Below are 27,735 nucleotides of genomic sequence, written 5' to 3'. Positions count from 1 at the left end.
ATCCACCTGGATTCTATTTGTGTGTTTAAGTTATGGATAAAGGTATATTTTTCTTCTACAAGGATACCCAGTTTTTCCTGAACTGTTTTGAAAGATTACCCTCTCCTCTCTGAGGAGCTGTGCTCTTCTAACGTCCTTTATTATAAATGAAGTGTCCACATTGTTGTGGGCCTATTTCTGAGCTCTGTGTTCCATAGATCTACCTGACTGTCTTTGCATCAATACCACACTTTCTGAATTACTATACTTCATACTAATAAGTCTTAATACCAGGCAGAGCAAATCATCTCAACTTCTTTTCAAGAACATCTTTTCTCTTATTCACCTTTTACATTTTCATTTTGAGAGTTTCATAGTTTTAATTAATGAAATATAACTTATATCCAGTAAAGTATACAAACCAGATCCTGATACCTGCCCATTTGCTTGCACCTGTGATTTCCCAGTGAGTGTGAGAGTACTTTGAGAGGAATAAAACTCTGCAGATAGGATATTCCAGTGTCTAGTCAGGCTGTGCATTGGTGGTCAAATTACCCATTCACTTTTAATATTTTAAGCTATCAGGAGCAAACTGGCAAGAACCTTCAAAATATTTAATGTGTGTATACTTTGATCATGACACTTCTCTGTTGATTCTGGGGATGAGCAGGATGAGTGGGAGAGTCCTAGCAGGGGCTGTAATGCTGGAGGTAGAGACCCTCATAAAACAGGAGGGGTCAGGTCTGTTGCTATGGAAGGGTGGGCAACTGGGCCACATGACACAGCTGGGTGCAGGTGGGGAAGGCTGTCATTCCAGCTGTGGTCCCACCACATTTTCCACACTTCAGGAATGGTCACTGGAAGGAAAACAAGGCAGAAACCAACCTTCCGACTGTATTGAGGACTCTAACTCTACTCTCCTCACCCCCACTGACTGTTCTGGTCCCACCTCTCTCACTTTGGAGGCTCTGGCAAGGTCCAGATCCAAACCCCACCCATCCTGCCTCAAGACAAGTCACAGAAAGCGTCTGCATGACAGTCCACTTTAATCAGGGCATCCTAGAACTGCCCCTCTGGGGACAATGAGGAGAGCATCAGGGTAGAGAGGCTTCACATGTGGGTTCAATCAGCAACAAGGTTGTGGCCCACAGTGGGGCACGATTCAGAGAAGCCCTAAAACAAGAAGAAAAAAAGATTGGAGTCAGTATGTGGGGAGGTCGCCCCTCCCTCACCTACTGTCCTTCCCCAGCTGCTTCAATAACAGCCTGATTTGAGTAAGCCCACAATGACTCAGCCCATCCATTGACTGCCTGTCCCCTTAGCTCCCACATATATTTCACCCTCTTTCTGGTAATTTTCCCTTGGGTTCAGGGCTGGAAAGAATGGCTGCACCTTGTTTGCATTCCCCAGAGCACCATGGCAACCAGTCTCTCACAGGTGGGTCTGTCACTTAGCTCTGAGTGCGTTGACCCAGCAACCAATCCAGGCTCAGGAAGCCCAGCTGGCTCCTTGCGGGAGTGAAAACTGGTTTCCGGGAAGCTCATGAGGCGCTGGAAGCTCCTTGAAGTGTAGGCTGCCTCTGGATGGGGTGCACAGCAGCTGGGGATGCTAGCTCCACAGCTATCATCCCAGTCCAAGCCACCTCAGCCTCTCCTGGATGAGGGTGATTGGCTCCTAAGAGGCCATTCCCCAACATCACTAGAGTGACCTTTTAAAATTGTGTATCACATTATGACATCCTATTCCTTAAATTTCCCAGTTAACTTGGCACTACACTTAGAATAAAATCCAAACTTTTTACTGTGATCTGTGAGCCCCTGTATGGTCAGTCCTGGGCTTACATCTCCAACCTTACCTTCTACCACTAACTTTATCATCTGTTCCTCTAATGTGCCACGGCATCCTTGTTTCAGAGCATTGTTTCAGTGCTCTCTGGCTGGGAAGCCCTTCCTTTATACCTTCCTCTGGCTGCCATCTTCTCATAATTTAGGTCTTAGTCCAAAAAAAGACTTCTGTCAATGTGGAGGAGTCTGATGTTTGGGGCAGCCCAACTTCCTGAGAAGCAGAGCAGGGGCTGTGCAGGGGGAAGGGCTAGGAATCAGGAGACCTGGGTTCCAGCCTTTGCCCTGCCATGAACCTGCTGTGCAGCCTTGAGTAAGTCCCTTGACCAGCCTGGGCCTCAATATCTCATCTATAAAGATAGATAGTACCGCTAGATGGGTGTTTTCAATCTGGATTCTGAAGAGTTCAAGCATCCTAAGGAGACAACTCAGAGCCTTGCCCAGGTGACTTTCCCAGGCCACAGAGTTGAACAAGGCACCGGTGGGGGGTAGGGGGATGCTGAATGTGAAGGCCTCTGGGCTGCGCCCCCCCCCATTAATCCACAGGAGTGCTGCTATCACCTGCTATGATGAGAGTATATGGAGAAACTTTTTATTTAATTTTGAAAACTGCAGTTTTCGATGCCTATTTCACACTCAATGTCTATGCATGATCCTACAGATCATTTTGTCCTTAAAGGCCAACACCTGCTCTCCCAGCCTTTCATATGGATAGTCTGTGAGAGAGAAAGGAAAGTACCCTTCAACTGGGAAACAAAAGAACTTTCTTCAGCTTATCAGTTTGCACCTCAATACTCATTCCCTTCTTCACACCTGCCTCCTTCATTGAAACAGGTCCTTGGTGGCTCCACCCTCCTGAGAGAAAGCGAGCCCCTCACCTTGACAGGGTTGACCACCACTTGCTTCAGGGCCTTCAAATCCACTCTGGAGGTAGAGCACTGATCCCTGTTCACCCTGACCACTGGGCTCTGTGGGGAGGGAAACCAGGAGTCAAGAAGGAGGCAGAAAAGGGTGACAGGTCCCCAGAGGGAAAAAGATGGGGCCCAAAGTCGGAGATTTAAGATTCTTGAGTAGACACATGAGTCTCACCTTGGGAAATAGGAGCTGAAGTTTCCCCTCTTGCTTGCCGCTGTAAGAAACAGGGATGACAAATGAAACCTGGCTTGCTAAAACCCCCCTCCTCTCCCTTCGTAGATATCACTAATGGTTCATTGAGTTACTTCCTGTGGATCCCAGACAGACCTCCAAGTCATCTTCAGCACTCTTGGCAGCTCTTAACTGTAGTTTTAATACCTCCCTGCTCTGTCTGTCCACCCGGGCATGAACTGACCATAGGCCTCACACACCTCACCCTGGTGGGTTTGGTGGGAAAGGCACCCTGCCCATCCCTCAGACATGGATCTTGGGGATGGAGTCTGCTGATGTGCTCCATCTTCAGGGCCATCACATCTTGGGGCATGTCATCCTTCCAGAACAAACCTGCAGGGTGAAAGGATGCAGCAAACAGATACCTGGGAAACTCTGGCCCACTCCAGGGACCAGAGTGAGATCAATATTTCCCCTCTTCCTCAGTTAAATAAAGGATCACCATTTGTGGAGAGAATTAAATGAGATGGCATATAAAAGTTTCTTATCATAAAATATTCAATTAGGATTAGGATTAGATTTTCTTTGCTGATTCATTTGATGATATTGTTAGGATTAAATGAGATTAGGCATAGAAAGAGTGCTTAGAAAACTCTGCTAATGATTCCCAAACTTTAGTATGCATACTAAATCTCCTGCAAGGCTTGTTAAAACACAGATCAGTACACCTATGTTCATTGTAGCATTATTTACAAGAGCAAAGATATGAAAACAACCCAAGTGCCCACTAATAGATGAATGAATAAAGAAGATGAGGTACATATACGCAATGGAATATTACTCAGCCATAAAAAAGAAGGAAGTCTTGCTATTTGTGACAACATGGATGGATCCAGAGGGTATCATGCTAAGGGAAATAAACCAGGTAAAGACAAATACCATATGATTTCACTTACATGTGGAACCTAAAAAACAAACAAAAAACAAACAGACCCATAAATACAGACAACAAGCTGTCAGTTACCATAGGGAAGGGGGTGGTGAAATAGGTGAAGAGGATAAAGAGGTACAGACTACAAATTGTAAAATAAGTTAGACATAGGAATGGAAGTACAACATAGAGAACTTAACCAGTACTATTGTAACATCTTGGTATGATAATTGGTAGCTACACTGATGGTGGCAAACATCTAGTAATGTGTACAATTATCCAGTCACTATATTGCACATCTGAAATCAACATAATATTGAATATTGCATATCAACTTTATTGCAATAATAAAATTAAAAATTAAAAAACAACAACAAAAGACTACTGTTCCCCACCCTAGAGTTTCTAACTCAATAGGTCTGGGGTGAAGGTCAAGAATTAGCATTTCTAATGAGTTCCCTGGGGATGCCAATGTTGCTGGTCTTGGGATACACTTTGAGAACCACTGCTCTAAGACATTATGCCCATATTAGACATCAGTAGTAGTAGTAGTAGCAATATGGACACAAGGCATATTTCCTGTATGACCCTTCCCCTATTCACGACACTCTGCTCTAAGGAAGGGTGAGCCATCTCTCTCTAGAGGACTCTATACTTCCTTTCATTCCTCTCCTTTGTCATACAGTTTGCTCTGCTTCCTACTCAGAAGCTGAGGGATGTGTGTGTTCATTTTCCTGGCTGAGAATTGAAGGATTCCTGGCTCTGGAGAAACTCAGATAGTGCCAGGGGTCAGGACTAGCATGAAGGAATTGGATGCCAAGCTCTTATTCAGGGGCTTTTTCTCGAAGACTCTGCTAGGTTCTTCTAGGGTGTTCAAGGGCAAACAGCCCACCCATCCAACTCCACTCCAACTCTGGTCTCATCCCTGCTCCATGAAATGAGCATGACTGGGAAGTTTCAAGTAGAGTCACTTGGGAAAGAAAGCCTCCTCAGGTCAAAGAGCCCTTCACTATCCCCCCATATCTGACCAGGCCCCAGCCTCTCTTCTCCAGCTCTTACTCACCTTGTGGCACAATCTGCTGGAGTATAACTTGCAAGTGCTGGAACACTGGCATGGTAAATCCTTGCAGAGGCCAGATCTGCCCCATTCCCACTTGGCCCTGACCATCTAAGGGCAAAATAGTGGCAGCAGGAAGGAGCTTGGCCAGAAGCCTTCCAAATCCCAGTTGAAGAAAAGCAGTTTCCTTCCACTCTCACCTCTAGGTCCCCTGGTCTCTGTCCCTCTCACCAGACCCCCACCCCACTTCCTTTCAAGTCCTCCTTCTTTCCATATTTCCCTTCCTCCATCCCCACCTTTCCTGTTCTTCAGTACCTGCACCCCATTCACCTTTGGTACCAACTTCTAGGTAAGAACCAAGCTAGGCAAAGAGCAGCCTGTAGAGATGGAGGTAAGCAGAGACTCAAAAAGCTACACACATGGAATGGATAATCAGGTAAACAGGTGGGGCTTGGGAAGCAGATGAACTGCATCCCAGGGAAGGTTCTGAAGCCTGGAATCTTTAGACAAAGAAGGTTGGTATGTATAGGGTTTGAGTGTCTGGATCCTTGTATTGAAAGCCACAGTTTTCCCACAGTGCATAGGGGAAGGAGAGGGGATGGCAGAGGATAATCCCAGGGCTATACACACCTACCTCATTCTAGGTAGATAAAGTAGCAAGGTTGGAGGAAAGTTGTTTTGGTTTTTTTTTCTGTAGTGGAATTACCATGAGGCATTATGGATAAGCATTAAAAAAAGGGAATTCTCCTTCCAAATTAAATGGATCCTAATATCGATTTCCTGGCTTTGGAAGGAACAGAACCTCCAGCAACCTGTTGAGAAGGAAATGAGCTTCTAGAAGGAGAGATGGTTCTTTCAGATAGCTCTCCAAAGACTGATTGGAAACGTGGTGACCTGGACACCTTCGGCCCGACCCACAGGGCGCCTGTGGTGCTCTGCCCGTGGTGCTGAGAAGTGGATGAAGCCTGGCACTGGGGCGGCTCCGGGTGATAAAGAGGGCTAGGTCTCCCCGCAAGGTTTGACAGTCCTCCTCCTTCCCCCTCTTGTTTTCTGCCACCCAGCCTCCTCCCACAGTTCTTCGGGAGTCACTGGCCTCTAAACCCAAGAGCCTGGCGGGGAGAGTTGGCATCAGACTAGGAGTTTGCGCTTCTTCCGCACCCCCGTGGAATCCTCGAGTCTGCGCAGTAGGCCTTTAGCTGCTCAGATGTGAGTCAGCGCGGGTCCACCTGCACCCCTCAGAGCGGAGCGGGAGGAAGAAGGGTGGCCTCCTTTGCCCCTCCATCTTCTGTTACCGCAGCCTGGACTTCCCCGTCTTATCGGAAATGAGACCGCGGACACTAGGTTCTGAAGGCTTCTGCGGAAGCCCTGGCTCTTATCTCCGCCCAGCCTTTCCTCAGGAGCCAAGACCTCGATTCCCTCAGTGCCTGATCCTACTGTCCCGAGACCCTGGTTCCTGCCTATCCTTCAGCCCTGGGCTCCTCTTCCTCGGCCTCTCGGCTTGCCTCGCTTCTCCCGCGGCCACACAGGCCGGTTTCCCTTCCCTCTGCCCATTTGTTTCCCCATCCTCCCCCCAAATCCACATCTTCCCCTGAGTCAGCTTCTCTTAGGTCCAGATCCCATATGCGGAGCCCCAGGCCACGCCTGTGCCTCTTTCTACGAGGTGCTCTCTACATATATCTCCTTAAGAGCTCCCAAATACATTCTTTCCCTCCTCAAGTCCGAATCTTGAAGCCCCGTAACCCGTTTCTCTCAGGATTGCTCTGTGGCCCTGCGCGCACCCCCCAGGTTTCCTCCTGACCGTGGCCACTAATGTCGCTGCAGCCCCCTGGGCGGCTGTTCAGCAGCAGGAAGCAGAGGAGCAGCCGGAACGCCCCGGGGACCCCAGACCACAGCGGGCGCTGCATCCTCCCGGGCTGGACGGGCTCGCTCCGCACCTGAATCGCAGAGAAGGTAACAGACAGCCGCCGGAGAGGCTGAGCGGCGCTGTCGCACCAGCTGGCAAGGCTGGATCTGCACAACCCTCCCTTGGCAGCACGGCCAATCGCCAGCGGGCCCTGCCCCTCTGGACTCTTACCCAACTCCTCCTTCCTCCTATGGCCCCGACAGCCACCCCACTCCACAGCAAGGCGCCAGCTCCTTTTCTAAGTAAACCTGGTCCCCGGGACTACCGTTTCTACTCCCAGTTTCGAAGTTAGAAAAATGGTTGCGTGTAACATGTGGGTGCGAACTATACCCACCTCATAAATTTGTTGTAAGGAAATATGAACAGCGACTGAACAATAAACACTCAGTGTATTTAGCCTATTTCTATAATCCTTGATGCTCTTTTTACCCTCTCTCTTAAAAACCTTCAACATGCATGGGTGGGTTCGACCTGCAAAATACATTGCACATCTACCCATTTCTCTCCACATTCACTGCTATTGCCCTGGTTCAGACCACTCTACTCTTCAATAGAGTGACTGCAGTAAGTAACTAGCTAACTTACTCATCTCTTGCGTCCATTCTTGTTTAGTTATAGGCTAGGTGTGAGCTTTCTAAATCCTACACTGGCATTTCAGTAGTTTTTCATTAAGCTTAAAAAAATGAAAATTTTCAAATGTCGAAGAAAAAGAAAAAAGAAAAATCTAGTGGACATTCATAAGCCTACCACCCTTAAGAGATTTAATAATCATTAAGATTTTGCCATAATTGCTTCTTTCTCTTGATGAAATATTTTAAAGTAATTTAGAGACATGACATCTCACTCTTAAATAATTCAATATGCATCTCTTAGAATTAATGATAATTTCTTTAAAAACCACATACCATTAGGACATCTGTGGTAGGCTAATGGCACCTAAGGATGTCCACATCTGAATCTGTGAATATGTTACCTTACAGTTAAAGGGTCTTTGCAGGTGTGATCAAACTCAGAAGGTGATTAGCCTCAGATGAGGAAAGTAGCTTGGATTTTACAGGTGTGCCCAAGGTTATAATCATAAGGTTCTTTATAAGAGAGAAGCAGGCAGGGCAGAGTCAGCTGTGAGATGGTACATCAGAAGCAAGATGTTGGACTGATACAAGGAAGGGTCCACAAGCTAAGGAATGCAAACAACTTCTAGAAGCTGAGAAAGGCAAGGAAATGTATTCTCCAGAAGGAATACAGCTCTGTTGACATCTTGATTTTAGACTTCTGACTTCCATTGAGGTGATTGGTTACAGCAGCAATTGGAAACAAATATCTAAAATATTTATAATTCCCTGATTTATGTAATTCTCTACTTATTCTGGATATAACTCCTTTATCAGATAAATGATTTATGAATATTTTCTCCAACTGTGAGCATTTCATTTTCATTTTAATCTTAACAGTGTCGTTTGAAGAACAAAATATTTTAAATTTGAGCAAGTCCAATGTATTAATTTTATCTTTTTATGGCTAATTCTTTCTGAGTTCTTAGAAATGTTTTCTTATCCCAAACTTATAAAGAGTTTTTTCCTGTGTTTTCTTTAGGTGTGGTTATGCTGGCTTCATAAAATCAGTCAGAAAGCATTCCCTCTTTTGCTATGTTTTACAAGGATTTGTATATAACTAATATTATTCCCTAAATATTTGGGCCTGGAGTTTTTTTTGTGAGAAAGTTTTATTACAATTTCAATTTCTTTAGCTCTTCAGACATTCTATTTCTTTCCACGTCTGTTTTGGAAATTTCAATTTTCCAAGGAATTTGTAACATAGGAGCTATCACATTTTTTAGCATAAAGATGGTCATAATATTGCTCTATTATTCTTTTAATAACTGTAGGATTTGAAGGAATTTCACCTTTTAAATTCCTAATTGTGATAATTTGTATTTTTCTTCTTTTTCCCTCTATCAGTGTAGCTGGAGATTTATAAATTTTATTGATCTTTTTAAAGGACTGACTTTTGGTTTTATTGCGTTTCTTTTTGTTTGCCCATTTTATTGATTTCCATTTTTTATTATTATTTCCTTCTATTTTCTTTGGGTTTCTTTTATTTTTCTAGCTTCTTGAATTGGTAGCTTAGAAGTTGATTTAAATGTGTTCTTTTTGCAATAAATGCATGTAAAGCTATACATTTCTGAGTATACTTTTTTGTATTTTCATTAATTCTCAAATGGTTAATATTTTAAAAATTTTCTTGTGACTTCTTAGACCGATGAATTTAGAAGGATGTTGCAATTGGGGACTTTTTAGGTTTTTTGTTATTTGTATTTTAATTTCAGTATAGTCTGAACACATGCTTTGTATGACTTCAGCTGTTTTGACCTTACTGATTTTGTTTCATGGCTCAGTATATACTCTGTTTTGGTGAATGTTCTGTGTACATGTAAAAAAAATACATGTTCTGCAGTTGTTGGCTTTAATGTATAAACGTCAAGTAAGTCATGTTGATTGATGTTTAACTTTTTCATTTATGTACTGATTTTTTTATCTGTTTTACCTATCCATCTTAACCAAATGTTTTTATGCAATTGTCTTTCTTTCCTTTAGCTTCTATCAGTTTTACCTTATGGTTTTTGAAATTGTTATCTGATACATCAGCATTTAGAATTGTTATGCCCTCTTGAAGAATTGTCCCTTTTTTGTTATGAAATATCCTTTATCTCTAGTAATACTGCTTATCTTAGGCCTACTTTTTCTTGTATTGAAGTGACCACAACAGTTTTCTATTAGTTAGCATTTTCATAGCATAATTTTTTCTGTTATTTTACTTTCAAGTTATCTGTCATTATATTTATTGTATATCTCTTGTAAACAAGATATAGTTTGAATCTGTTTTTTAAAATCCAGACCAACAATCTCTGCCTTTTAACTGGACTGTTTAGTTATTTGTATTTAATGTAATTATTGATGTGTGGTGTTAATATTCTTCCTTCTTGTTATTTGTTTTTTATTTGTCATATCTGTTTACTTTGTTTCTCCTTTCTTTTGGAATAATCAAGTAATTTTTAGTATTCATTTTTTTTAATCTGCTGACTTTTTAGCTATACCCTTTTATATTATTTTAAGAGGCTGCTCTAGAAATTACATTAAGCATCCTTAAGTTAATATTATGCCATATCACTTTAAATGTATGAGCCTTACAACAATATAACTCATTTGCCTCTCCTATTGTGTATTATTATTACATATTTTGTAAACCATACAATACTTTTTAAACTTGTTTTGCTTTAATAAGTCAGTAGACTTTTAAAAACATTAAGAAAAAGTAGTCTTTTGTATTTATTCACACATTTGCCATTTCTGGTGTATGCTCTTTATTCCTTCAGATTCCAGTTTCTATCTCAGGTGATTTTCTTTCAGTTTGAAGAGCTTCCTTTGGCATTTCTTGTGTAGGTCTGCTGACAATGACCTCTCAAACATTTTGTTTGTTTAAAAATAACTCCATTTCTCTTTCACTTAAAAAAGATGTTTCACTCTGTTTTGTATAGAATTTTGGGCTTACCTTTTTTCTTTTAGCATTTAAAGATTTTCTATTGCTTTCTGGCCTCTATGGTCTAAAAGATAGCCTTCATCCTTAGTACTGTCCCTCTGAAAGAAATATCTTTTTTTTTTGTCTACCTTAAATATTTTTCTCTTTATTTTGTTTTTCAGCAACTTGCTTATGATGTGCCTATACGTGACCTTTTTGTATTTATCTTGCATAGGGTTTGCTCAGCTTCTTTATCTGTGGGTTGATGTAGTTCATTAATACAGGAAAAATTTTAGTCATTATCTCTTCAACCACTTTTTGTACCCAGCATGTCTCTCCTTCTAAGACTCCAATTACATATGTTAGACTACTGCTATTATCCTACAAATCTTAGATTCTGTGTTGTGTTATTGTTTAATCTTTTTCTCTCAGTGCTTCTGTTTGGACAGTTTCTGTAAATTTGATCTTTTCTTCTGCTGTATCCGGTTTTGTACTAAACTCATTCAATGAATTTTTCATTTGATTTTTTTAATTCATAGAATTTTAATTTTCTTTTGTATAGTTTCTATTTCTCTGCTGAGTTTTCCCAATTGTTTATATTTTCTTATAAATTTAACATACTTATAACAGCTGATTTTCATTCCTTGTCTATTAACATCTGGCTCACATATCGGTCTGCTTTTTTGATAATTTTCTCTTGATTATGGTTTACATTTCCCTGCTTCCTTGCCAACTATTTTTTTGTTGTATACTGGACATTTTGGGTTGATGTATGGTTGACACTGTGAGTTATATTATCTTCCTTTAAAGTGTTAAGTTTGTTTTGGCAGACGATTACATTTTTGGCAGAAAAACTCAAAGCCTAGTTAGGACAGAAGTATTTCAGTTCTGCTTGTAACCCTAGGCTGTATCCCTTAGGTTTGGGACATTGTAATTACACCTAGGATGTGATCCTTTGTGATTTCAATGAAAAGCCCAAGATGTTTACCAAGGCCTTCTAATTATATCTGTCTTGAATCCCAAACTTGGTCTCCCTAAGACTGTAGCAGCTTCCAAAATCCCTGCTCAGATATTTGACTTTTCCACTAGGTTCCCTGAAATGTCATCCTGTATATGTGCCATTGAGAAGGTAGCAAGGACTAGAGAGGTGTCTGCATGTACATTCTGGGTTCCCCTCTTTGAGCTCACACATTTCTCAGATTTACCCCTCAGTTTCCAGCTGCTCAGCTATTTCTGTGCTCCATCCTCTCCTTTCTCAGCTAGTCAAACTGCCCCTTTCTGCCTGAGCTCTATTTCCTCATGTGCTGCAGGGACGGGTGAAGGTGCCTCAGGAGAAATGCCTGTTAAATGTGGAACTCACTTGGTAGACTTCCCTTTTTTTCAAGGATTAAATTCCCTCTAGTTTCTTGCTTGGTTGGTCTCCATATTTTTATAGTTATTTTTATATTTTGTTCATCATACATATATTCAGTGTTTAAGGAGTCTTAGGGGGTTGGGTTTGTTCTCCTCAGTCCATGTCCCCACTCCAACAAAGAATTGAAGGACAGAGACACAGTAGTGAAGTGGAGCAAAAGTTTTATTTGAACACACTTTAAGGGAGGAATGGGCCAGAGTCAAGGTAAACAAAGGTAGGTTTACTTGAATAAAGCAGAGAGGAAGGGGAAGCTCAAGGATGGGAACTTGCAAGCTCAAATCAGAGCTCTCAGTAACCCTTCCTTATTTGTCTGAAGTAGGACAGAGAGTAAAGACTTGTGCTCAAAGTCTGGAAAATAGAATGAAATAGCAAAGTGACTGTGGGTAAAATTGCAGTATTTCCAGAATCTCTCACCTGGCCTTAGTGTATCTCCATATCAATAGGTGTTTCCAAGGGGTGGAGAAAAGTATTCCACCTCCATATCAATAGGTGATTACAAGGGTGGGGAGAGTGAGGGCATATCTGGACCAGAGAGGTTTGGTGGGGTGCCTTTTTGCAGCTGGGTAGAGAGACACAAGGGCAAGCAGAAGTGGATGACTGCTTGTAAGCAATAAGCGGTTTCTTCCACTTTATTTCTCCCTTTACCTGATTTCGGCTTCAAAGGTTATTTGCCCCAGACTGGAAACATATCTCCCCCTCCCCCCACCCTTCCCCAGCCCTGGAAGTTACACCTGGCAGTAGTCGGCAGAACCTCTGAACCCAAAATCTGCCTTCATGGGTGTGACATTTGGGCAGGATGCCCCACATATGGTGGGGAGATACCCAGAAATCCCCCATGGGGAGGTCCCAGTGGCTGCTGCTGTGTAGGGTGACAACTTACCTTGGGCAGTGGTGGATGGTGCGACTTCACCCAGGAGCCCCCTATGCATGGGGCTTCCACTCTGGGAACCCCTATTGGGGAATTGGTCTAGGGAAAAGGACCTCCTAAATGGCTGGACTGGAAGCTGTGGAATTAGCCCTCTGTAAGATAGAAGACTGCTTAGAGGCCCTGAGTGGCTGTGTAGCAGCTGGGATTGTGGGATGTTTGTTTCTTGAGATAGTGGAAAGGGTTATTGAGGAGAGAGACACACTTCAGCATCACTTGGATGAGCTAGGCAATGACCTATGGGATGCCCTTAAGGAAGAGAAACAGTTATTGAGAAGATGGGTCATGCTCCTAGAAGGTACGTTAGCAACAAGGGAGGAGGCAGCAGGAGAATCCACATTGCAAAAGGCCATGGGGGAGAAGGAGGAAAGAGTGGTGCCTTTAGTCCTGGATATGGTAGAGGAGATGTCAGGGGAGAATGAGGGGGTAGGGCCGAGAGTCAAACTGTTACAAAGGCCACCGCCGGAGGTACCAGGTCCTCTGGTTATAATTAAGAAAATAAAAACCCAACAACCACAGTCTCCTCATGGGGTGGAGCAGGTTGTGGAGCCCTTCAAGCTCTGCCCCTATACCCAGGAGGAGCTGGTGGACATGAGCATCTGGTTTTGGCAGAAGCCAACATAACCTGTGCCTACATGGCTTTTGGGTCTCTGGGTTATGTTGGGTTCTGAAATGGGTAGACTAGTTACCCTGATGACTCACCCTTTCTTCCAGCAGCACTGCAAAGTACCCACACACTTGAGGGAATTAGGCGCTTCTGGATTGGCTGACAGAAGCCATCAGGGCAGTTTGGCCTAATCAGGGTGATTTACCATACTTACCTACTAGCTGAAAAACGTATGCACAGCTCCAGCAGGTGTTATGGGAGTTGGGCATGAAAAATTTCATCTATAACATGGACCTCCAGGGCCCCAATGAGGAGTTTTTCACCAAAGGAATGAGAAATCTGGTGCTCCATATAGCTTCCCCATCTTTCCTTGGGTTCCTAGTGACTATTCTTGCCCCCCACATAGGGCAACCCGTAAGTGAGGCTACTCGTACTTTAGCAGATCTGGGGGAGGTTGAAACAATAAGAGCCTGGAAAGAAGTACGAGCTACAACTGAAAGGAGAAGTACAAAGGGCCCCATGAAGGTCTCGAGAACCCAGATGTGGGTTGATTTGATAAAGGCAGGGGTAGTGAAAGAAAACTTGATGGGCAGCTCAATGGGATCTTGTTAGAACTGTGGTACTGATTAAAGCCAGAGCAGCAATTCCAGTCACTGAGGTCCAGGACACAGAAGTTGGAGACAAAGCCCCATGTCTGGCCTGTGTCCCTGCAAGACTTCCTGGAGGACAGTGCTCAGGCTTTGCCTGGGCTGTCACCCAGGCAGGAGGACAATTGGGCATTGAGGTTTGACTGATGGGGTGGTCAAGGGCCCCACCTTGGGGGACATAAGGGAGACTGGAGGCCACACGTAGAATTAGCAATTCATTGGTCCCCTGTGAATGTACAATGTGTCCTGGTGCGAGTGGACACAGGAGCTGAATGTTCTCTGATTTATGGCAACCAGGAGCATTTTCTGGGGCCCTGATGTGATAGATGGCTATGGGGTAAGGTAATTAGAGTGAAGAAAGCCCAAAAGCCCATAGCCCACTGGGGATAGGGCATTTACCCCTGAAGGAGTATACTGTGTATATTTCTCCATCCCTGAATATATTTTGGGGGTCGATATCCTGCAGAGCCTGTGGTTACAGACCACTGCAGGCAAGTGCAGACTGAGGGTACATGTGGTAAAGGCAGTTCTGGGAGGACATGCTAAGCACCCACCTATAGCTCTGCCTGTACCTCTGGGTGCAATACTAAGCAATATAAATTGCCTGAGGGACCCAAGGTAACTGGACACAACTCTACAGGAGTTGGACAAGGTGGCATCATAAAGCCCACTCATAGTCCTTTTAATTTCCCCAGTGTGGCCAGTGAAAAAGCCAGATGGCTTCTGACATATGACCATGGATTACAGGGAATTGAATAATGTCACACCCCCTTTGCATGCTGCTGTCCCTCTATAAAAGCCCTTATGGACACACTAAGTCATGAACTAGGGATGTATCAATATGTTGTGTACCTTGCTAATGCTTTCTTCTCCATTGACATAGCACAAGAAAGTCGGAAAGTTTGCCTTCACGGGGGAGGGCCAGCAGTGGACATTCCACAGGAACACTGCCACAATCCCACCATTTGTCACAGACCTGTAGCCCAAGACTTGGCCACATGGAAGAAACCACAAATAATGCAGCTGTTTCACTCCATTGATAGTATTATGCTCACATTTGATTCTCTTGCAGATTTAGAAGGGGCAGTTCTTATACTGCTGCAATATCTACAGGAGAAAGGATGAGCTGTGAATAGCATCAAGGTTCAGGGACCTGGTTTGTTAGTAGTTCTTGGGGGTTGTCTGGTCGGGTAAAACCAAAATTATTCCTGAAGCAGTCATAGACAAGGTCCAGCCTTTCCCTACCTCTACCACTGTGGCAGTATTACAAGAGTTTTGGGGTCTTTTGGGCTACTGGAAAGTATTTATTCCACACTTCGCACAAATTTTGGAGCCCTTATACCAGCTGGTATGAAAGGACATCAGGTGGGACTGATGTCCAAGAAACGTGCAGCTGCTTTTACTGCTACTAAGCAAGCAGTCAAAGCTGTACAGGCCTTGCATGTAATGGACTCATCAAAGCCCTGTGATCTAGATGTTCATGTAACTGAAGATGCTTATGGATGGGGCCTTTGGCAGTGGCTTGAACGGATGCACCAACCTATTGGATTCTGGTCCTAACTATGGAAAGTAGCAGAGATCTGGTATACCTTGATACAGAATCAACTGGCTGCTGTGTATCATGCCTTGTTGGCTGTAGAGCCCATCACCAGAACAGCTCCAACCAAGGTAATAAACACCTATCCCATTGCAGGGTGGGTGCAAGACTGGACCCAAAGGCCACAGAGTGGCTTACACTGGCCAAATGGGGTACATATTTACAGCAGTGTAGTGCCCTCTCCAAAAGCCCCTTAAGTGGAGAACTCCAATGCTTATTTGGGCCAGTGATGTATACCAGTGGAAAGCTGGAAGAACTTGCTTTTGAGCCATTGGTAGTTGAGAATCCTTATCAGGAGGGAAAAGCCTCTATACCTGAAGATGCTTGGTATACAGATGGCTCCAGTCGTAGGCAGCCCCTGAAGTGGAGGGCTGTGGCTTTCCATTCTAAGACTGAGACAGTATGGATGGAGGACAGAGAGGGGAAGGGCAGCCAGTGGGCTGAGTTGTGGGCAGTATGGCTTGTGATTACCCAGGAGCCCTCCCCTATAGCTGTCTGCACTGAAAGCTGGGCAGTCTACTGGGGCTTGAACCTGTAGCTACTGACATGGTACCATGCCAACTGGATGGTTGGTGACCAGCCCCAGTGGGGGCAAGAGTTGTGGCAAGACCTATGGGCCTCTGGTCAGACTAAGGCAGTTACCATATATCATGTGACTGGCCATTTGCCTTTGGCATCCCCTGGGAATGATGAAGCAGACACATTGGCCCAGGTGCACTGGCTAGAAGAAAAGCCTGCCTCTGATGTGGCCCAATGGCTACACTGGCATTTGATGCAAGCGGGGCAAAAGACAATGTGGGCTGTAGCCTGTTGGTGCAGCTTGCCGTTGCCCTTTGAAGAAGTCAGCAGAGCCTGGAAAGAGTGCCCTATGTGCTCTAAGAGGGACTTACACCAAGTCCTGCAGCAACATGGGACAATAGTAAAGGGGCCAATATCCCTAGTCAGGAGCCAGATAGACTATATTGGACCTCTGACCATATATCAGAAGGGTATCGCTATGCCATGACTTGTGTAGACACCACTCCTGGACTGTTGGTTTTTTTTCCTGCATGTCATGCAGATCAGCAAATGACCAAAAGGGGCCTCGAATGTCTCTTTGCAGCCTATAGCCGGCCTTGATTGAGAGCGATCAAGGTACCCACTTTACTGGACATGTTACAAGAATGGGTACAGCAATTAGAAATAAAGTGGAAGTTTCATGTACCATATAACCCTACTAGGGCATGCATGATAGAGAAGTACAATGGTTTGTTGAAATCTGGCCTGAAGTCGGATACCAAAAAACTATGGGGCCGGTCAGTTTGTTTTCTGGACAGTGCTATGGCATTTGAATGAAAAGCCCCAAAAAGGAGCCTTGAGCCCTGTGGACATGCTAGCACACATTGCTGCCTCCTCTATACAACTGTATGTGCAAACCAGAAAAGAGTTATTGAAGCCAGGATATGGCCAACAGAGCAACATCCTGCTGCCAGCCCCAGCTGTGTTAAACCCTGGAGACTCTGTTGAGTGGACATGGCCCTAGACATTTCAACACATGGACCAGTGATGGCTGGCTCTTCTGGCACTTTGGGGAAAAGGCCTGGAACTGGCCTTCTGTGTGTTCCTGGAGTAACAGCAGAATGGCCCCCGAAGATCATGATAGTGTACCCAAAACATCTGGAGGTAAGAGCATTTTACAGGGAAGTGTTGTTTTATCTTTATGGCCAGTATATGTACCTCCTGTAGCCCTATATATTGACCCATCTGTAACTCCCACAGGGAGAGGGGGTGAAGGTCTGGTATACTAGACCAGGATGAGAACCCATTCCTGCCACTATCCTATCACAGGACCACTCTTTTGCATGCATCCTACCTGACGGACAAGATTTGCCTATGCTAGCATCATTAAAACACGTATCTTACCACCCTTAAGGTTATTTTCTTCTACAGTCCCTGTGGCCTGGACCCATCACCTGGCTGCAGCTGCTGCGTGATGACTGCTCTGAATGCCCTACCCATTTAGTTACTGGCTCCTGTGGAATGGGTGAGCTATGGACTTTATCTGCATAGAACTTTGAACCTAGCTGAATCCTCTGGCTTGAGGATTATTGTGATTTTATTGCTGTTGTTATTGGATGTTATTCGTCTGGTTATAGTACTCTAGTTTTCTCGCACAGGGGCCATTGAGGAAGATGGGGAGAAAGTAGATTGTGAGGCAAGAGTTCTGGAGGGATGGGCTATGGGTAAAATTGCAATATTTCCAGAATCTCTGTCCTGGCCTCAGTGCATCTCCATATCAATAGGGGTCTCCACCTACAGGGTAGAGAGAAGTAGTCCATGTCCAAATCAATAGGTGATTACAAGGGTGGGGGAGCAAGGGCATATCTGAACCAGAGAGGTTTGGAGGGGTCCCTTTTTGCAGCCAGGTCATGAGAGAGACACACTGGTAAGCAGAAGCAGATAACTGCTTGTAAGCAATAAATAGGTTTCTCCCACTTTATTTCTTCTTTATCTGATTTCAGCTTCAAGATTCTTTGCCCCAGGCTGGGAACATGTTTTCCATCTGGAGTTACAGTGATAGGATAGAACTGGAAGAGCACAGAGAGAAAACATAATAAGTTAAGAAGAAAGAAGTCTTTTAAAAATACACACTCTAAGAAATGTGGGATTCACATATAAATCAAGTATAAAATCAAATGAATATTCACATTTGACCTGATTGTTTATAGTTCATAATGCGTGATCAAAACCAAAAGTTTCTGTGATGACTGCCCTTGTACTGTTCACCATGTAAGAACTTATTCACTATGTAAGAATTTGTTCACCATGTAAGAACTTGTTCGTTATGCTTCAGAAGATTGGAGACTGATGAGAATTAGGCTTGGGGTGGATTAATGATTGTGCATTGAGCATTGACTCCCCTATACAGAATTTTATTGTTGTTAACAACCATTTGATCAATAAATATGAGAGATGCCCTCTCAAAAAAAAAAATACACACTCCAAGAAAGGGGACTGTGGGCAGCCTCAGAGAAGATGCACTTAAGGGCTTAGGATTCTATCTTTTATGGATTTCAAGAATGGGATAAAGGTAAAGGGTTAGGGGTGTAAGCTTTCATGAGGTCTCATGATGTCTGTCTCCAGTGAGAAACAGTATGTCATTATCCACAATCAGTACCCTAAATAATTCTGTGGGATAAGCTTCCTGTTCCTCTCCAGGATGGTGGGTACCCCCCAGCACTGGGAACGTATCAGTTAGGACTGCTTGCCTTGCCTTGAGATAGGTTGTTGGCTTATTACCAAAGAATAAGTTAGGAATCTAACTCCCCAACTCTCTGCTTTTAAAATGGAGTCTTAGCCTTAAGATAAGTCCCTCCTATTTTTATTATGCTATTCGTATCTTCCCATTTTTAGGAGAATTAACCATGATGCTTGTCCCTTGTCTCTGTCCTATCTCATTTGCATTCGCTAGAGAAGATCTCAAGGTCAGCTCAGATTCAGAGCATGTGGAATGAACTCACATTGCAAAGGGTATTAACTCTGAGTCCTTTCTGGCTTTACCTGATTAACCCTATGAGTTCTTGGCCAGCCCCACCCTATTTTCACCCTTCTCATATCCATCTTACTGCCTAATCTGGCACAAGCAATTTTGTCACGCCAGGAACTAGAACTTTATCTGGTAATCACTGATTTGTGTTATACATAATATTTAAAAATTATTTACAGAAATAGTTTGAGACCTAGGAGCAAATGAGTGTGACCCTGCTCTGAGAAATATAATGCTACAGGAAAAGGGACATACTGACCTTTGGGTGGGTTGAACAGAGATGGGTGTGATTTTCTCTTCCTTTTAAGATTTCAAACTACTAGGGAAAAAGCAATAAAAATGACAGATTATGTATGCATTGATACTGTGCTGCTTTTTGCTAATCATGGGAGGGGGCCCTGATGCTGAAAGTCATACCTTCAGAAGACCAAGCTTCTGAAGACAAGGCTGTGGATGGAGCCCACCTGTTCTACTAACAGAGAAGCCCACAGAAAGAATTTTGACAAAAACCTACTTTAAAATTCCAGAAATAGGTTGTTCTAGAACTGCCTTTATAGATGGCAGTGTGGGGGAGAGGAAAGGAGAGGGCTGCCTCAATTAACTATAAAGTTTTGTGCAAAGAAACTCTAAAATGAAGGAAACACAGATGGGAACTTGTGTGTATTTGTGCTGAAGGACCCTTCCTTTACAGTGTAAACTTCCCCTCTGCCCAGAAATCATAGGCTCTAACAGCCGTCCTGATTTGGGCAAGTCCTGAGACATGGTGACTCAGCAGCTGTCTGACAGCAGGCCTCCCCTTGGCTGGATGTCTGTTCTTTTTTCACTCCCCTGATTTTCCCTTACACTTACAGCTAGTCAGGGGCCCTGACCTGGAAAAGAACGGCAGATTCCTGTTTACATAGTTCAGCACCATGGCAACTAGTTACCGTTGCAGGGGATCAGTAACTTATTGCTGATGATGTCACCCAAGCAACCTGGCAGATGAAGTACAGTTGCCATAGTGACAGGAATCAGAGGCTGTTTCCTTGGAGAGCATGAGGGTGTGGAGCCCCCCTGAGGTTCATGCTGTCTCTGGACAGAGTGCATGGCCAGCTGGAGGTGCTTGGCCTTACTGTGACTGCTAAGTCCAAGCCACCAGTGTCCCCTGTGAAGGGCCCCCACCAGTAAGATGGCAAACTTCCGGCTTCTCTTCTGGGTCCTCGGTTCCTAACGGCACCACCTGAAGACCAATCACCTCTCTCCCAGCTCCCAATCCCAGGACCTAGCCAATAGCCACCAGCCCCAGAGAAGTGACACCTCAATCAGCTCATGCCCCTTCCTATATAACCCAGCACCTTTCCCTAATAAAGCGGAATTCTCCAGTGAATTGCTGCTGTGTGTCGCTCCTTTCCTTTCATTGGTGCCGAAACCCGGGAGACGGGACACCCCAACTGGGCCCCGTCTTCCCCCTGACACCAGCAGCAGCTTGCCCTCGTCCCCTTTTTCCGGCGCTGGCTCATCACACTCACCACTCCTCTCTGGCCTTTAGGTAAGTTTTCCCCCCGGAGTGGGCCACTCTTCCCCGAGCTATCGCAGTGCCATTGACCGTGATCATCCGGCAAGGCCCTGATGCTCGGGAATGAGGAGGGAACTCTCCCCGCCTCAGGCCTTCACAGCTGCAGCGGACCCTCAGGCCCCTCCTCCGACAGTCATAAATGCACTCACTGTCCCTTCCATCAGTGCCGAAACTTTTCAAGCAAAATTTCCCCGGGGTGGGCCACTCTCCCCCGAGCTATCACAGGGCCGTTGATCGTGATTGTCTGGCAAGGCCCTGACGCTCGGGGACGAGGAGGGAATTCTCTGCGCCTCAGGCCTTCATGGCTGCGGCGGACCCTCAGGCCCTCCTCCAACAGCCATAAATGAGATGACTCCTTTGTGGATGAGAACGCTCCCTTTTTTCCCCCTCCTCCTTCCATTCTGTCTGCTGAAATCCGTTCCGTCCGCCGAAAATTCCTAGTACTAGGTACCTCGTGACTCTGGCACTCTGCCTTCTTAGGGAAGTCTGGGTGACGACCCACACTTCCTAAGAAATTCCGACTCGTATCCGAGTTTCCGCAGACCACCAAGGATCATCAGGGATGCCCTTTGTCTCCTTGTGGTCTGCTTCCAGTCCGAGGATTTCTGTTCGTCTTCCCCTGTTTGTCTCCTTCTCTGTTCTTTAGCCATAGGAGCCTCCTCATCCCTCCCTAAGGATTCACCTCTTGAATGCCTGCTCAAGTATCTAGCCACCCTCTCCCTGACACCTGATATAAAACCAAAACTTCTCTGTAAATACTGCTCCCAAGATTGGCCGACATACCACCTAGACAATAACAACCAATGGCCTGTAGGGGGAACTCTTGATCCTAACATCACTCGCGATCTCTTTAACTACTGCCAGCGCCTGAAAAAATGGAAGGAGATTCCCTATATCGAAGCTTTCCACCTCCTCCTCCCCCTGCCCCCACCAAGTTCTCTTAGCCTGCAAGCCGTCTCCCCCACAGAAGCCTCCCGTTCACTCCCTTCCCCTTCTTCTCCTACAACAGCCTTTCTCCCTTCCTCCCCCACCATCTCCTCCACCTTCATCCCCCGTGGATTAAGCCTGAGCCTTTCAGCCCCCCTTTAACTAGGTCCCAGGGGCCTCCTCTGTCTTTGCCCTCATCACCTGTTTCTCCCCTGTTGGGGACCGCCTTTGTCTTCTCACATGTTTGTAGGCAGAATGGGAAAGCACCTTCCCCCATGTCTGAACGCAGAATGGGAAAGCACAAGCTTGAGAACAACCAGTGCAGTCCTTGGAAGTTATCTGTCCACAAAAACGTATCTTGTCCTCGAAGAGGAGCCAAGACTCCTCACTCTGAAAATAGGGAGACCTTGAGGATGTGTAGAGACACCGCCCCTGCTTCTAGCTACGCCCTTCCCCCACTTGCTGATGTGGCAGGAATGGAGAACAAAGAACATTCTGTTTACACATTCCATAAGCAATCAACTGGAGCTCTGCTGTAGCTCAGTTAGTAGAGCATGGGACTCTTAATCTCAGAGCCATGAGTTCAAGCCCAACTACAGTGGCGGAGGCAAGCAGCTGGGCTGCTGGCTGGCAAAACGTGGGTCCGATTCTATCTTTATTTTCTTTGCCCCCCTTCCGCACTTCAGGACCTGCTCAACTAGGCGCGGCTAGACCGCGTCACTCCCCCACAGACTGAGCCAGAACCCTTCAGTCCCCCTCAGACTCAGTCCCGAGGGCCTCCCAAAATTATCGCCCCCCTCCAGGACGTAGCTTAGACAGACTCACTCAAGCCCTACTACAGTATACCAGACTTGACCCAGAAATGCCTGACAGAAGACATGTCCTTATGACATACTTCCTAGCTCAGAGCTACCCCAACATTAAAGCTAAACTCAAAAAGTTAGAACAGGGCCCCACTACCCCACAGACTGAGATCCTAACAGTGGCCTTTAAAGTCTTCCATAACTGGGAGGAGGAGAAAGAACGCCATAAACAAAAGGCTGATCAGGCCAATTTCCAAATGTTGGCCCAGCTGATAAAACCACAACCTGGGCGCCCTTCTACAAACAAGCCCCCCCCAGGAGCTTATTTCAAGTGTGGACAAGACCGACATTGGTCAAGGGCGTGCCCCTCCCCCAGATCTCCTACCACCCCATGCCCCAGATGCCACAAAAAGGGCCACTGGTGGTCTGATTGCCCAACCACCCGAAGGGGAGGCTGGATGAACAACCCCCATCCTAAACCCGCCGTAGTGGGGCTGGCAGAAGAAGATTGACGGGACCCGGGGGCTTCTTGCCCGACCATTTCCATCACCAAACAGGAGCCCAGGGTTACTTTAACAGTAGACAGTCGCCCCATCTCCTTCCTCCTAGATACAGGAGCCACCTTCTCAGTCTTGCGAGAATACTGGGGCCCTACCATGCCAGCCATTACTTCTATAGTCGGGGTAGGAGGTAAACAGATTTTCCCATTAAACCTCCCCCCTCCTTTTTATGCACAATCCAAGACAATCCCATACCTTTCTCCCACTCCTTCCTGGTTATGCCCCAGTGTCCCATCCCTTTACTAGGACGGGACATCCTTTCTCTCCTCCATGTTTCCATAACTATATCCACTCCCACAGCCCCCAGTACACCCTTTCTGATGGCCCTCATAGCCAACGACCCCCCTCTACCCAATGAAAGCTCTGGTTCCGCCCTCATACACCCTGTAAATCCCAAAGTTTGCAACATTACAAGCCCCTCCGTGGCCCTATGTCCTCCTGCCTCTATCAAATTACATGACCCCTCTCAGTATATCTGTCAGGCCCAATACCTCCTAACCACTTCAGCCCTCATAGGCCTCCAACCCATCATTCAAGATCTCTTAAACAAAAATTACCTCAGACCCACTCACTCCCCATTTAATACTCCCATATTAGCTGTTAAAAAAACCAATGGATCTTTCCACCTTGTCCAAGACCTTCACCTCATCAACATGGCTGTTGTCCCTATCCATCCCTTAGTTCCAAATCCATACACCCTTTTATCACTGATGCCTGCCTCGGCATCCCACTTCTCAGTCCTAGATCTCAAGGACGCATTTTTTTCTATCCCTCTGGACCCCTCCTCCCAAGATTTTTTCGCTTTCATCTGGAACCCATGGACGAGACATTCTGAACAACTCACTTGGACAGTTTTGCCACAAGGCTTCCGAGATAGTCCCCATATTTTTGGACAAGTCCTAGCTCAGGACCTCAAACAGCTTCATCATGATCACTCCGAGTCCACTTTATTACAATATGTAGACGATCTTCTACTCTACAGTCCCTCGTGGGAACAGTCTTAACTTGACACTGCCTCTCTACTTAACCTTCTAGCTTCCAGAGGTTACCGGGTATCTGGGTATCCCCCGTCAAAGCTCAAATCTCTTCCCCTCCTGTCACTTACCTCGGATTCCTTCTATCTCAACTAAGAAAGTCCATTACCTTAGACAGAAAACGGCTCCTCTCTGACCTGCCCATTCCCAAAACCAAGACAGAAATCCTTTCCTTTCTAGGCCTGGCTGGGTATTTTAGAGCGTGGATCCCTAACTTCTCCCTGTTGGCAAGACCCCTATACAACCTCAGCAAGGGCCCCCCTGAAGAACTATTATCATCCTCACCCCGACACTCCTTCATTAAGCTCCGTCAAGCCCTGTGGAAGCTCCAGCTCGCCATCTCCCTGATTTGTTGAAACCCTTCTCATTATACATTCATGAGAGGTCCAGTCAAGCTCTAGGAGTCCTAGGCCAATATTATGGCCCATCCTTTGCCCCAGTAGCTTATCTCTCCAAGGAATTAGACCCCACAGTTTGGGGATGGGCCCCCTGCCTACAGGCATTAGCCGCTGGGCAGCTCTTGCAGAAAGAAGCTCATAAACTAACATTCGGGGCGCCCCTTACCATTCTGCCCCACATCACCTAAAAGATCTCTTAACCTACAAAAGTTTACAGACTCTCCCTCCTTCCAGACTCCTGACCTTACTGTCCTCTTTCCTCCAAAATCCCGTTCACCCCCTTTGCCATCCATACCCAAATCATGACTTTTTCCTCCTTTACTGCTCTCTCGCTTTTTTTCATCATTCCTATTGTCTTCCCCGCCACCCCAGCCTCCTTTGTATGGCGATTCAAAGTCGGACAGACTTACACACAGCATCAAACAAAAGTTACTGCCCTCATTGCCACACCAGACTGCCCTCTGCAAAGCTGCTCTGAGCCTTTGTACCTCCACTTTCCTCCCTCCACTAAAGTGTTCACTAGCAGCTACCCTTATTCTCCCTACCTCTGCTTCCTCTATGACCAAAAACAAGCCTATTGCAGGCGATGGCCAGACACCTACAGGAGATGTCCCTACTGGTCTTGCGCCATTCACTACATGAGTAACTTCCAGTACCCACAGTATTACTCCTCCAACCGTTTCATGAAATATCCCAACAGCTCATTCTCCTTATCAATCCCAGATCCCTGGGACTCTTGATGGGCCGCCGGAGTCACAGCCTCAGTTTACTACGGGGGGTCCTCGACCCCCCACGGTACCCTTCATATCTCTCGAGAGTATGTTCCCTCTCGCTCCCAGATCTCTCAAGTTGCATCAGATATCAGACATTCCAAAAAAGTCATTATCCAAACTCTTGACGGCGCCTCTTCATCTTCTTATTCCTCCTACTCTTGGTTACTGCTCATTCAAGACACCACCATCTTTCTCAACCACACCCTCAACACCGCCAATTGTTTCTTGTGCGCATCACTACAGCGCCCACTGCTGGCCGCCGTGCCCCTTAATATTTCCAACTACTCTTTCCATGCAGAAGGACAACCCCTCCGCCCCCTGGCAGACATACCCCTATGGGAACCAGAATACGCAGATAATCTCACCATCCACCACTGTGTAGGCCCAACTCCACCCCCCTCCAGCGCACTTCACTGCCTCTATCTACACCCCTACCTCCGGCTCTAAGACTTTTACGCAACCGGGACACTTCTTTTGGTGTAATGGCAGTCTTTTCAACTCACTGCCTCCCAACTCTGATACACCCTGCATTCTGCTCACCCTAATCCCACAGCTTACACTTTACAGCAGGGCAGAATTTCTTGAGCTACAACCTCCCTTGACCTCATGCACAAAAAGGGCTGCTTTCCTTCCCATTATGGTCGGTATCTCTTTGACCACCTCAGCCATTGGGGCAGGGTTTTCGGGAGGAGCCTTGGGTCACTCTCTATGGGCAGTTAGAGATCTCAACACCAAACTTGAGGGAGCCCTGACATCCACTGCCGATTCCCTAGCCTCTCTCCAAAGACAGGTCACTTCGCTAGCTAAGGTGACCCTTCAAAACCGGCGGGCCTTAGATCTGCTTACAGCCGAGAAAGGCGGCACCTGCGTCTTCCTCCGGGAAGAGTGCTGCTATTACATCAACGAATCCAGCATTGTAGAAACTGACATCACCAAACTCACCGACCCTGCCTCCAGTCTCCACTCTGCTTCCAATTCCAACCCATTCTCATCAATACTAACAAACCCCCTCCTTACCTGGCTCTGGCCCATTGCAGGCCCCATAATAATCATTCTTCTCATCTGTCTCTTCTTACCCTGTATAATAAAGTTCATCAAATCCCAAGTCAGAAAAATCTCTAATCAAACTTTCAACCAGCTTTTACTCAGGAACTACCAGCTTCTGGCCACAGAAGATCCCTCACCCTCACGTAACCACCTCACCACACGCTGAGACGGACCCCTCTCTCCGCTGGAAAGTGTTCCTGGAAACACTGGCCGCAGACGCCTGGCTTCTGGCACCCGTATCCTCCTGGCACCACCATTAGAATCAACAAGTCCTCGACCTATGGTTACAGGGAACCTTCATTGATTTCCAACCTGAAGAAGTCCACACCTACTCGTCCTTCCTGTGGGGAGTCCTATCAACCCTTTCCTCCCAGTCCTCAAGCCCTCACTCCCTTCTCCGCCCCCGTTCAGCAGGAAGCAGTCAGAGAGAAAAGCAATGTCCACAACCCCATAGAGGAGAAAGTGGGGAATGAAGGGCCCCCATCAGTAAGATGGCAAACTTCCGGCTTCTCTTCCGGGTCCTCGGTTCCTGACGGCGCCACCTGAAGACCAATCACCTCTCTCCCTGCTCCCAATCCAGCACCTAGCCAATAGCCACCAGCCCCGTAGAAGTGACACCTCAATCAGCTCATACCCCTTCCTATATAACCCAGCACCTTTCCCTAATAAAGCAGAATTCTCCGGTGAATTGCTGCTGTGTGTCGCTCCTTTCCTTTCACCCTGGACCAAAACAATACTTCCTAACAGGTCTATCTGTTTCACTCTTGCCCTCTCCCAATACCTTATTCAACAGTGCTAGGGTGGTCTTTTAAAATTGTACATCATATCATTCTATTCATTTCCTTCAAATCCCTAGTGATTTTTTTCTGCCCTTTGTATAAGATCTAGATTCTTTTCTATTACCTATAAGGCCCCATATGGTCAGTTCTGGGCCTACTTCTCCAACCATATTTCCTACCACTGGCTGTTCTGTTCCTCTAATGTGTTGTTTTGGAACTGAAAACTAAAATAACAGAAATGAAAACTCACTGGATGGGCTCAGTGATAGGAATGACAGAGGGAAGTGTCAGTTAACTTGAAAATGGAACAATAGAAATTATCCAATCAGAACAACAGAGAGAAAACATGGGGGGAAAAGTAAACGGAGCCTCAGGGACCCGGGGGACAGTACCAAATGTCTAACATTCAGGTCGTTGGAGCCCCAGAAGGAGAGTAGAAAAAGGGTAGTACATCAAAAATATTTGAAGAAGTAACGGCTGAAACTTCTCAAATTTGTCAAAGCCATAATCCTACAGATCTGATAAACTCCAAAGAGGATAAACCCTGAGACATTGTAATCAAACTTCTAACAACTACAAACAAAGAAAATTTTTGAAACAGAGAAAGCAAACATATAAAAAAAAATCACTTACAGACTAATCCACAGAGCACAGGGTGTAGATAAAATTGCACTATTTCCAGAATCTCTCTCCTGGCTTTGGTACATCTGCATGTTAGTAGGTGTCTCAAGGGGTGGAGAGCAGTGGTCTATCTACATTTCAGTAGGTAATTACAAGGGCGTGCAAGCATTTATCTGGACCAGAGAGGCGGGTGGAGCTCTTTTCTGCTG

General features: G+C 45.7%; 1 protein-coding gene and 1 long non-coding RNA gene across 6 annotated transcripts; both read right to left on the bottom strand.

Annotated features, from left to right (window-relative positions):
* Nucleotides 1–1,006: 1,006 nt before the first annotated feature.
* RESP18 (regulated endocrine specific protein 18) lies at nucleotides 1,007–6,904 on the bottom strand. 5 transcript variants are annotated; one of them, XR_012123526.1, is made up of 7 exons: nucleotides 6,693–6,904; nucleotides 4,901–5,005; nucleotides 3,167–3,299; nucleotides 2,910–2,949; nucleotides 2,699–2,788; nucleotides 1,372–1,653; nucleotides 1,007–1,152 (listed from the first exon to the last, which is right to left on the bottom strand). XR_012123526.1 is itself a non-coding variant. In XM_073218074.1 (6 exons), the coding sequence occupies exons 1-6, from the start codon at nucleotides 6,796–6,798 to the stop codon at nucleotides 1,603–1,605; spliced, it is 525 nt and encodes a 174-aa protein (XP_073074175.1). In that variant the 5' UTR covers nucleotides 6,799–6,904; the 3' UTR covers nucleotides 1,007–1,602. The 5 variants fall into 5 exon arrangements, 4 of the variants coding, with proteins under 4 accessions (XP_073074175.1, XP_073074177.1, XP_073074176.1 ...); XM_073218074.1 differs by having other exon boundaries at nucleotides 1,007–1,653; XM_073218076.1 differs by having other exon boundaries at nucleotides 1,007–1,632.
* Nucleotides 6,905–17,972: 11,068 nt separating this feature from the next.
* On the bottom strand, nucleotides 17,973–21,806 carry LOC140845267 (uncharacterized). The gene is made up of 3 exons (XR_012124084.1): nucleotides 21,713–21,806; nucleotides 19,289–19,345; nucleotides 17,973–18,070 (listed from the first exon to the last, which is right to left on the bottom strand). It is a non-coding gene; the product is annotated as an uncharacterized lncRNA (long non-coding RNA).
* Between the last annotated feature and the right edge of the window lie 5,929 nt (nucleotides 21,807–27,735).

Source organism: Manis javanica, chromosome 12, assembly GCF_040802235.1.
Source record: "Manis javanica isolate MJ-LG chromosome 12, MJ_LKY, whole genome shotgun sequence".
In the NCBI taxonomy this organism is placed as follows: Eukaryota; Metazoa; Chordata; class Mammalia; order Pholidota; family Manidae; genus Manis; species Manis javanica.
This window is presented reverse-complemented; position numbering and strand designations above follow the sequence as displayed.

Coding starts and splice junctions, on each gene's coding strand:
- RESP18 (XM_073218074.1), bottom strand. CDS start 6,798: ATGCAGCGCCCGCTGTGGTCTGGGGTCCCCGGGGCGTTCCGGCTGCTC. Junction 5,006..6,692: donor CAGCGACATTAGTGGCCACG/GTCAGGAGGAAA, acceptor TTTTGCCCTTAG/ATGGTCAGGGCCAAGTGGGA. Junction 1,654..2,698: donor TGGTGGTCAACCCTGTCAAG/GTGAGGGGCTCG, acceptor ATGGCCTCTTAG/GAGCCAATCACCCTCATCCA.